Source organism: Carcharhinus amblyrhynchos, chromosome 1, assembly GCF_965287045.1.
Source record: "Carcharhinus amblyrhynchos chromosome 1, sCarAmb.v2.hapA, whole genome shotgun sequence".
NCBI classification, from domain to species: Eukaryota; Metazoa; Chordata; class Chondrichthyes; order Carcharhiniformes; family Carcharhinidae; genus Carcharhinus; species Carcharhinus amblyrhynchos.
In genome coordinates, this window is record NC_137324.1 from 159,210,967 (window position 1) to 159,223,165 (window position 12,199).

The following is a 12,199-nucleotide window of genomic DNA, read 5'->3' on the forward strand; positions in this document are numbered from 1 at the left end:
CTCGAGTGGCAGTGTACAGTGAGTCCTGTCTGCTCGTTGAGACAAATTGCACCACAATCTCATTCATTACTGCTAAATTGATAAGATCATACCAGTCCATTCCATGTAGGTAAATAATGCCCTAATCGGCCAATCCATCTTGCTGAGATAATGATGCTATCCTGTATCTCCTTGCAAATTTGATTGGCGCACTGATTGCATGACAAAACAAAAACTTTTCTTTGTAAAGGCATATTTCAACAATACTAAATAAGAGAGGGGAATACTTTTAAAAGAAAATCATAATTTTGGCTGCTCAGATAGAATCTTGTCAAACTAATTTAGCATCACATTAATCTGTCAGGTAACTAAATGACGTGCATGCATGTGAGATAATGGAAGTTATGAGTTTTGGTTAAAGAATGATCCAAGGGATAAGTCCACTGTAATAGCACTGCTGAGTATATAAATTTCCCTTCAAACTTTGGGTTTATTTGGGTTTTGAATGTATGTTGTTCAAGCATTATTGTGAAACTCAAGATGATCCCACTATACATTGTTATTTTAAACTACATTCCTTGGATCAAACAGGATTGACGGCACCAAACACTTGCCAGAAACCAAATGGAAACACTATTTTCAGGATGGATTCTGTTGTTCTCTCTACATTTTTAGGCACCAGATGTGGAACACACTAGGATTCATAGACCTACCATTAGATTTCCACCTGCCAGGTTCTTTACATTCTTTTTGCCATAAATAAGGAGCAGTTATTAATTGCCATCCACTTCTACTGAATTAAAATTCATAGTGGGGTATGCAGGGTGGCTGAATACATAGTCAGAAGGAATGTTTTTCCTCTGTACATGTGCAGTGACAGTTGACCAGCAAGGCAAAATGGTTCAAATTAGGCAAAGTTATGATATCAGCAAAATAATCTGCAGAATGTTTCTAATTGGGTCATTTTAGGTAAATATTTCTCCAAGAGCAGAATTATTCCCTGACAGTCTCCTGGAGTTGAACAGTTATTCATACATCAATGACTTTGATACTTTAAATGGTCAGGGAAATCTTCCTGACGTAAGTGTTGTGGGGTTGGCATCACTTGTTACAGATCTTACAAAAGAAATCTGTATAATATACTCTGGATGATGAATTCTGTGTAAAACACTTAACCCTGTGATTATATTTTATGAAATACAGTACTCGCCAAGCTACACAGTATCACTTTCAGCCCTTTCCTTGCAGTGGAGACTCCAGCTATTTCCCTAGCCAATTCCCCTTCTGTCAGACAGATATTTGACCCTCATCTCTCTGCTTGATAAACAACTTATAAGTCACACGAAAAGTGTAAGATTTATCGTTGAGAGGGCACAGCCCAGTAACAAAAACTCTTAGATCTGTGCAGAATTACCTGCTGTCATCTCTTGTTTTTTGCCTTGTGCTCATCAGCCATATGGTAGCCAGGCTCAGTTTCATGGCTTAATTTCTGCAACAATGCTTTTGTCTCAGTGAATCACACTTTCTTTTTTAGGTGACATGACCGTGAGATCTGAAACAAGTTTGTAAACGGGGCAAGTATTCTACCTGCTTTCTGTAGGCGCGGACTTTAGTTTTTATTGTGGCTTGATAAATCTCCTTGGTCGAAGTCCCAGAAGAGTAGAGAGGCAGGTTGTAAATAGAGAGCAAGCTTTAATTACATGACTCTAGGCGCTTCAGTAGCATGAGCACTGGTAGGTTGGCGACAGGGCCATTTGAGCTGGTATGAAATTATATTACATACATCTGTTCATTTCCTATGCTTGTACTGACTCACAATGTGACAGACAAAGTGGATCAATTGTATGAACACCCGAGATGTGATCACATTTGTTTTAAGGCAAACTGTAGGTAGGTAATTGAATCTTCTTAGAAAATTTCATTTCTGAAAATAGAGACACCCTGTTCAATTTCGATTTTTTTGGAACATCGCTGAATGGCCAGTGCTGATAAGCAACAGCCAAACTACCTTTGAGGAAATACTGGCTTCATATTTTTAAACTTCAAATATCTTTGCTGTAACACTGATTTCATTTTCCACTGGTGGTTGAAGTGCTTCAGGGCATCATACTGGTTCTTGGGCAGATGTGACTTCATAATTGTGGCAAATTCAGTTCTTCAGACCTGAAATACTGGAGATCTTTCTCTGTGTGGTTTCTGCCACCCATGCAAAATGTGCAGCGCGGAATTGAAAATGGCAGAACAGATGTACACGTTGATTTTTTTTGCCTCCACACTTGTTTGCTGCTGTTTTGTAAATAGACAGTTCACATTGAACAACTTCCACTGATTAAGATTCTGGCATTTGCAAAAAAAATGCACAGAAGTATCTTAATTGGTTATTTAATCCTTATTCTACTATTGGCATAAATTTATTCTCCTCTGGTATCAAATGGCTGAAAAGCATCAGAATATTAGTGTATGTTTTCACCACAACTTCTTGTCCTTCAGGCAATAGATAGAGAAATTCCCCTTGTTAAGCCCCATCAAATAATGCCAACAGCTAGACGTATTAAATCTAAATATTCAAAAACAAATGAGAAATGTGCAAGAGTAACCAGAAAAACACAATTCATAGAATTGTAGAATCCTTACAGTGCAGAAGGAGACCATTTGGCCCATCAAGTCTGCACTGACTCTCTGACAGAACTTCCTCCCCAGGCCCACTCCCCTGCCCTATCCCTCACACAGTGAATCCCCTAAATGCCCTAACCTACACATCTTTGGACACTAAGGGACAATTTAGCATGGCCGATCCACCTAACCTGCATATCTTCTGACTGTGGGAGGAATCCAGAGGAAACCCATGCAGACACAGGGAGAACATGCAAACTCCACACAGACAGACCTAAGGCTGGAATTGAATCCGGGTCCTTGGAGCTGTGAGGCAGCAGTGCTAACCAATTTGATTGATAATCTACTCAATTGGCAGTAAATGTCAAGACTGACATTTTCTTGATACGTCAGTGTTCCATTGTTATGCACAATGAGGTTTGACATTAATGGACATTGACTAGTGAATTCCAGTGTAATTTTAACATGTGAAGTTCTCCCACTAATAAGGTGCCCCCAGTTATTTAAAATGTTCTTTCCATTTTTTTCCTGTCTTTCTCCCCTTGCAGGCCGTTCACCGAGGTGCATCCTCCTCCAGCTGGGGGAGAGCAGGACGGTCCAGGATGCAGACTTCTCCACGACTGCCGTCAATGCAGCTCTGTGAGCGGCTGGCAGGAGGTGCGATTTGAGCAGGGTGCGTTGGACAATGACACTTCTCTCTCTTTCCCCTCCCTCCATCCTCCCTCCCTGGGAATGGAACCCATTTGCCTCCACATAGCACTTCCTCTAGGGGTCTGGTCGAGAACTGATGAAGTTCAACCAACTGAGGCAACTGATTTTGAGTGACAGGCAGCCCTGGGACTCGGACCTTGTGTATTTCTGGTTGGGACTGAAGCATGAGACTGCTTGAGCTGCCTCCATTGTCCTTGATATCTTGAAAGGACAGGATCACCCTACTTAAGGCGGAAGGTTGCTTACCATTTTACAGTGGAGATCTCTTAAGGTCAAATTTTATGTGGAAAAAGAAAATCTCAGTAGGACTTATTAACCTAAGTGTGAGATTGCAGGACAAGCTTTGAAGTGGCAATCCAATTGCCAGCATGTAAGATAAAACTCTAACATTGTCGCCTTACAATTCAATTTGTAAACATAAGCATATCAAACAATATCATCAGTGAGATGGTGACATCATTTGCCACCAATTGCCTCTTCATCCTTTTCACCATTTTGTTCATCACCTTCTGAACTTTTCTATCACTGTTCATTTGATCGACCTTTGCTGTAGTGTTAAACAGATGCTGACTGTCATCTGGTACCTCATTGCACTAGCGATTCCTTGTGTGAGCTTCAGTTGGAAATACCGGGGAACTATTGTAGCATGGGGAGCATCACAGCCGAGCTTGATCATGTCTTCATCCAAGGTCCGCACGAATATACCTCACAATCATTGCAGGATAGCAATCGAATGCAGGCACCCTGGCTATTTAATTTTTAATTTTCTCAGCTCAGCTTTCCTGAGGAGAATTGGGCCACCTGTTTTGCTATTCTAGATGTGATCATCACACTGAGCATTGACCAGGAATCAATTCTGGTACCTGCTTAGTCTGCGTGGTTCAGTCGCACATCAGGCAGCAAATGTAGCAACTTTGTAACCAGGGAATCAACTTTATTGTCATTGAGTTTTTGGCTTCATCAAAGCAAACAATAGCTTAGGAATGCTATATTTCAATATTAAGCATTTTGTCGGGTATTCCAAAATCAAGTTCAGTGTAGTTAGATGCAAACTAAAACGTCCTCTATTTCGCATTAACAGTATACTTTAGACGCAACTCTGAAAAGGCATTATGTTCTCATTGTCTGCATTTCTGTGAGTAAGCTTGCCAAGTTAGTGCAGTTTTCCTGTGTGGGCCTATGTCCAATTGGAACTGTTTGACACTGCTTGAAAAATAACTTTATACAGAGCAACAGACAAAGGAGAGTTTCACCTTCTGAGTTTGGGCTGGTTTTGATTCATGGTATCAGAGGTTAATAATACTTTGCATCATTCTGAACTGGGGAAATAAATAGTCGTGCCAATAATGTCCAGATTATTTTATCTCATGGGAGGCATTTTTGAATGAGTTGCTGCAAGGTTTACCAAGATCCCAATGGCAACAAAAAAACAAGTCTTTGAATTATGAACTGAAGAAATACCACCTTTGTTAAAGTAAAAGAGGAATCACAATTAATTACAGATGGATAATGAACAGTGTTAATTGTATTGCTAAAATATACTTGAAACAACACAGGAATGAATTAACTCCTATTTTAACAGTATTCAAAATTTGGAGAATTTCTTAGGAGTGTTAAAATGAAATGTTGGTGCTGTATTAGGAATTACAGTGCTGCATAGTATTTCCAAAGGGTGTTGCAGACATCCAGTAGCAATTAAAGCTGTGATCATCAAACAATGAATGTACTGAAAGCGCAATGTAAGAATCCCTCTTCAAATCTTTTAAGGATTGCAGCTGCTAGTGTGTGTGGATTTAATGCTCAAGAATCTGGAACAGTTAAAGCAAAATTAAACCATAGGTCAATGCAAAACTTGCCAATCATACTAAAATAATTGACCTCTTAACTTGAAAAGGTTACATCCTAGTATTGCTGTTTCATGAAAAGGGGGAGTTATTTTTATTTCGCCCAGTTGTAATCAATTGCTTTCTTCATGGTGGGTTTATGTAATTTCTACAACATTGTAACTAATGGTAAAATATATCAAATTTGAATCAAAATCAAAATATTGTTGAATTTAGGCAGCCGGTAACTTGAGGGCAAGTTCCATTTAATAGGAAGGTCACTGAATATGTACTCTGTTGAATTAAATTTTGGTAAAGGAGCAAGTTTGGTCAAGGACTTCCAATATGAAATATCTGAAAGGGATGGTGGAGATTAGGTTGAATCTATAACATGTCACTGGTGTCATGTTATGCCTGTGCACAGTTTCTTTAATATTTTACATTTCGGTGCTTGCATTTATAATGGAAATCACCTCTGTAAACTTTTTATGATGTGTTACAAAGTACCAGAGAACATTTTCAGCACAGAAATAGGCTCATAGAATCTCATTCCCTCTACCAATGGGAACAGTTTCTCCTCATCACTCTGTCAACACCCCTCATGAATTCAAATACCTCCACTCAACCCTCTCTTCTTCAAGAAGAACAGTCCCAACTGCTACAATCTTTTTTATGTTACTGAAGTTCCTTATCCCTGGAATCATTCACATGATTCTTTTCTGCACCCTCTTGCACGTAATGCCCAAAATCAGGCACAATACTCCAATTGAGGCTAAACCAATGTTTTAAACAGGGTTAACATAACTTCCTTGCTTTCATACTGCGTGTCCATATCGTTAAAGCCCAGAATGCCATCTGCTTTATTAATCACTCTCTCAACCTGTCCTGCTATCTTAAATGATTTATGCACAAACACACCCAGGTTCCTTTTGCTCCTCCATCCACTTTACACTGTTTACACTGTCTCTCTCCATTCTTCCTACTAAACTGAATCACTTCACACTTGTCTGCATTCAATTTAACCTGTCACTTGTCTGCCTATTTCACCAACCTGTCTGTCTTTTTAGAGTTCAACAACAGCCTCCTTATGGGTCACAATACTTCCGAGTTCTGTGCCAAGTGCAAACTTTGAAATTATTCCCTGTACACCAAGGTCTCAGCCATAAACCTTTATCAGGAGGAGCAGGGTTCCTAATACTGATGTCTGGGGAACTCTGGTATAAACCTTTCTCTGATCTGAAAAAATAAAGTTCACCACTACTCTATTTCCTGCCATTCAGCCTATTTCAAATCCATGTTGCTATTGTCCCTTTTATTCCATGAGATCTAATTTCATTGACAAATCTATTGTGTTGCACTTTATCAAATTTTTAGAAGTCCATGTGTACCACACCAACAGTATTACCCTCATCAATCCTCTCTGTTGCTTCAAAAAAAGCTCTAGCAAATTTGTTAAACACAATTTTCGCGTTACAATTCTATGCTGGCTTTCCTTAGTTTGCCCACATTTGCCCAAGGGAATATTAATTTTATTCTGAATTATCATTTCTGTAACCTTCCCTACCACTAAGCTTAAACTGACTGGCCTGTGAGCTTATCTTTACGCTCTTTTTTGAATAAGAGTGTATTATTTATACACCTTCATCCAATAAATCTAAGATTCTATATACGAGTAACACCGAGGAGGGGGTTGATAAATAAGATACGCAAGGGGTGAAGGCAGATAGATGTACTAGGTGCACTGGGGGAGATGGGCTTGATATACCAGGTACACTAGCTCAAGAAGGAAATATACCAGATATACTGGGGGAGGGGATGGCTATACCAGTAACATTAGGGTGAAAGGTGTTGATATGTCTGGCACACCAGAAAAGGGGAGAGAAGGATTAATGTACCAGGTAAACAGGGAAGAATGTGTGCTTTTTTAAGTACACCTGAGGTAGGGTGAGTTTCACCATGTACAGTAGGGATTGCGGGTGACATGTCAGGTGCACTGGGGGAAGCAATTTGATATTACAGGTATGTCATGGGGAGGAGGGGAGATGTACTAAGTCCACCAGGAAAGAGGGTGATATCACAAATACAACAAGGTATAGGTTAATGTAACATGTACATTGGTGGAGGGTAGTGATATTCCAGAAGAACCAAAGGTTGTGGGATGATATGCTAGGTAGAGCTAGGAAGGAGGGATAATATAACGAGTAAACTTAGTTTGCCCATAAAGGTACTGAACTATTCAGCTGAACCACTCCTTGTGGTAATGAATTTCATGAGTTTCACATTCTAACCATCCTCTGAGTTAAGAAGTTTCTCTTGAATTCCTTGTTGGATTTACTTGTGACTATCTTTCATTTATGGTCCTTCTGATCTCACCCACAAAAATATTCTATCTCTATACAACCAATCTTAAACACCTGTATCTGGTCACTCCTTGGTCTTATCCTTTCTAGGGAGTCTTTCCTGATAGGTATAATGTCTCAGCTCTAGAATTATTCTTATAATTGTATCTCTTACCACTGCAACACAGTGCAACGGTGTGATTAAAGAGTGACTAGTTTTCACAGTTGATTTTCATTAATAACGTATAATATATAGGAATGTGTAATAAGAAAAGGACTGAATATATAACTTAAAAATGGGGACTGAATGATGTCCTATATATCTTGGACCAATTATCACCCAGCTTCTAATGTTGCTCTGTCTGACAGGCTACCTTTGATCTTGCTTTTGTGTGTGAAAGATAATGGGAGGCTAGCTGGTAACTTCATTCTAAAGTAGCTGAAGGGAGTAGTAAATAGGTTAAATGTTTTCAATGTATAATAGCCAAAGTGTATGGTGAGTGTTGAGTTAAATAATGTTCGTATGAAATACCATAGACACAAGGGCAACCAAAGAAGGAAGTAACTGTAGGAGTACATGTCTGAGGATTAGGGAAAAAGGTAATTGTAGGTGTGTGCATATTTTTATGTAAAGAACTTGACATGTGATCTTGATGGCCTGACATTAAAATATTCCACATATTTATTTCCTTTCTTCTGCTGAAATCTTTTGATCTTTTGTGGAAGACTTTTCTTTGGAATTTGGAAAGAAGACATTCTAGTGAAAAGACAAAAGCTGAAATCTCACTTTAGACCATGTCCACCAGCTACCAATCCTTTGAATGCGGTTGGGTTGTTTGCAAACTAATTACCACTCATCATTTTTTGTTATTCTTCACACAGTCCCCAGCAAAGAAACAATTAACACAGACTTCAGTAGAAATATTTTCACTAATATTTAACAAGGTCACCTGTGTTCTGGTTTGTGCTGGCTTGTGGATATGCTATATAAAATCCTCTTTTGTTCATCTAATGTTATCAGACCATTTTGGCTGCATTTCTTTTTCATTGAAAATGGTGCACTTGTGCAAAAGGGAGTTCACTTAAACCAAAGGTGTCTGTGTTAAGGAAACAACGATTATGAAATTAAGGATTAGGCAAGTTAAAAAAAAGATACTCCACCACGAGTGACGGGGCTATTATCAGAAGGCAAATCACTGCTGGTTGCTATTGTATATTTCCTGGTGACTGGGCCAAGTATGCATTGGCAGAATTCTTTTGTTTCCTCGGCCGTGGGACAGGTTGCACTGCCCCAATTGACCCAATGAGGAGGAGAAAATACATATTTAAACCAAATTCCAAAAAATAAGTATGTTCAATGCAAGGGGGTAAGTATGTATCTTTTTAAAGTATCCACAAATTTACTCCTTCCTTTGCAACAAGCCATTCTATATATCCCATGATTGTTTAGCAGCAGTCCACCCCAACAAATGAGGGTAATCTTGCACTTTATTGTCCTGCCTTTTTTGTCAAGTCTCAACCTGTTAAACTAATAAAATTTGCTGTTACTTTTAAAGCTTACTGTGCTGTGTTCTGAGCGATATATTTAAAGAAAATAAACGAAGACAAATTTGAAGAAAATTGTTATCCACAATGGAGGTCAGAGTGTTTTGCCACTGGCACCCATCACTGAAATGAAACAGAGCAGATTAACCTTTGAGTACCCAATGTCTTTTGAAACTTGCACATGCATTAACTGCTAAAAATGATCTTTCTATAGGAGTAATTTTGATCCAAAAGTGCTCTTCAATGGTTCATTGTGCAAAAGCAACATACAACATGCCATTCATTCACACCTATACAGCTTAGGTTTAATGCATTGCCCTGTAGCATTGGTTGTTGTCACCCATGGTATGAGTTGAGATGTTCCAAGTTACTTCATTGGCTAGGGTTGCATAAATTGACAGCTACATACATATTACACCCAATGCAGTACTAAGCCATACATAGTTTAATACTGGAACATCAGATCTCTGTACATAACACACTGGCCACCAGAACTTAACTCATCTGGAGAATCCATTTAACAGAATGGGCTAGCTGATCAGAGCAGGAGTTGTTATGAGGGCATGGCAATTGGTGTCAGCACTCTTGGGCTAGGAAGAGGTAAAAAAAAACCAGCCAGGGTTTCCATTTCTGTTCAATACCCAAAAACCCCATACTGGAACATGCACTTGTGTGGACATTGGATGAGGACAGGACTGATGCCTCATAATTTAATGAAATACAATATTAATTTTTCATGGAGAATGAGCAGTTGTGTGAGATCAAGCAGGGTTGCTGCTACCCATTAAACCACACTTCATTATGAGAAACTATCTCATAAAAGGACAGAAGGAATCAGCAGAGAGGGATTGCTTAGTTACTGGAAACTGCCAATACTTGGGAGATAACACCCCAGGAAGAACTACCATCTTCATGCGAGGTAGAGTAACATGGAAGGGGATTTGGCTAATAATTTGGCTAATAATTCAGGATTAAACGATGCCCAAGTTTAATTTGGGTTAACCACTGGTACCTCACTTGAGTGGTTGTTCTTCAGCTATGAACCTAGACATTGTTGGTAGCCTACTTAACCATGGAGTTAATCTCAATCCTGGCTTCATCAAAATCATCATACACACACACATTTCCCAGGAGTAACCATTGAATAATAACCGGAATTGGAGACTCAAGCTGATTTTTTTGCTCTGTAGATGTAATGTTGCTACTTTGAATCAGGTGAACTAATTCAGCACTTGAAGTAGGAATATTTTAGTTTCTAAGTCACAGATTCTTATTGTTTTTCCCAGCTGAGCCTATGTAGAGCTCAGAAACTATAACTCATTTTGATATTTACCTTTTCTCCTTCACACCTCTGTGCATTAGCAAGGGAAGTTTACCTGGATTCAAGATGCTATTTGAATGTAAACTGTTTAAGAGCTTCAAAATTTGACCTGAAACCACATGGTTGGTTGTAATCTGGTTGAGTATTGCAGCATTTCAATCTTAAAATGATCATTGCCGAAATTTTCATTATAATTTGATGGGTTGTGACTTTATGGGTTGGATATTAATATCTTAAGCTGTGCAACAAGTGAGATTTGATCTCACCAGTATCGATCAAAAGAGTGCTACAGTATAGCTTTTGTTCAATAAAAAAGTACATTGGTGTTCAGTTGGAGAAAAAAATATGCAAAGTATTAAAGATTTCAGGGAGAAAGTTCATGTTTTTAAAAATTGCAGAGCTGTTAATGCATATTTTCTCAAATTGATGCCACAGATTTCTTCTGCATCCTTGATCTTCTCACCTTGGAACTGTTGTGACATGATCTTCATGTCTACTTTTATCTTGTTGCTCATATAAATAGTTTGCTAAATGACTACAAATAGGGGTTTCAGTTTGCAGGAGAAATCATATAAAATAACTTTGACACAGTCAATATGCATTCCATTTATCTGGGTGACACAGTGGTACAGTGGTTAACATTGCTGCCTCACAGCACCAGAGACCCGGATTTGATTCCCTGCTTAGGTCACTGTCTGTGCGGCGTCTGCATATTCTCCTGAGCCTGCATGGATTACCTCCGGGTGCTCCAGTTTCATCCCATAGTCCAAAAGACATGCTGGTTAGGAACATTGGCCATGCTAAATTCTCCCTCAGTGTGCCTGAACAGGTGCCAGAGTGTGGCAACTAGGGGATTTTCACAGTAACTTCATTGCGGTGTTAATGTACACCTACTTGTGATACAAATAAAACAAAATAAAATAAACTAATATCTTTACCTTTTGGTACCACAATAATCCTGTTCCTGCTTCAAATTTGAAGTCAGACATTTCAATTTTGCAATGTTGCAAAACTTCAACTCTCTGAAGCACTGCCAAATGCTGCAATGACTTATTATCCTCTCTTACCTCTTCAATAATTAAAAGAATCAGAACTAAAACGACAACCTGAGTCCAGTTCATCTTGAGGTGGGAGTTCATAGAACAAGATAATCTAATCAATCCACAATCTCTTTATTGTTGATGCTATTATCTTATAAAACATTGAATTCAAATAAGTTTTGGTGTGGAATTAGTAAGAAATTCAGTTGATGTGAATTATTAAGCAATCCGTGTGTACTGTTGGTTGTGAAAAAATGTCAGCTTGACAACTGATTCATTTGGTGATGGTACCTGGACGTTATAAGGAGTCAACATGGTAACCAGGATATTGTTACAGGTTATGAAGCAGCAAAGGTTGAAGTTCAACCTCAGCAATGGCACGCATCTGGCAACAGGGGACAAGCTGCCCATAACATCCCTCCACAGAAACGGAAATTGAATGGTGTAAAATGGGCAGCCGGTCCATTAATTTCATTCTTGCACACAGGAAAAGCTAGGCTTCTGCCCTACCAGCTCACATAATATGCTTGAAAATTGGCCAAGCTCCTGTACTAATTTCTGGGACAACAATGATATGGCACAGAGATGCAGAGATGCAGCTTGCCTAAGAGTAACAATAACATATCATCACTCTGCTGAGAAAAAAGAGTTTATCTCAGTTTTCGTGGTTCAAAGTGGAAATATTCCCACACCTGACAATAATCACCAAGGTAAATATTAAACCACTTACAGATTTGAAAGAAATAGATTTAATTATGCATAACGTTCTAGTATAATGCAGTAAGTCACTGTCCAAAGTGACTTTGGAATCTGTAGCACACTAGTCCT

General features: G+C 38.9%; 1 protein-coding gene across 4 annotated transcripts in view; it reads left to right on the forward strand.

The window, feature by feature from the left end:
• Nucleotides 1-12,199, forward strand: part of pcdh10a (protocadherin 10a) — a 57,910-nt gene that overhangs the window by 11,032 nt on the left and 34,679 nt on the right. Inside the window, exon 4 of one of the 4 annotated variants that reach the window (XM_080194520.1) lies at nt 3,141-3,265. The exons of 2 other annotated variants lie outside the window; for them this stretch is intronic. In XM_080194520.1, coding sequence (XP_080050646.1) covers nt 3,141-3,235 — 95 coding nt within the window. In that variant the 3' untranslated portion in view covers nt 3,236-3,265. Of the gene's footprint in view, nt 1-1,513; nt 1,555-3,140; nt 3,266-12,199 lie in introns of those variants that run through there. One more of the 4 variants, XM_080194529.1, reaches the window with a different exon arrangement.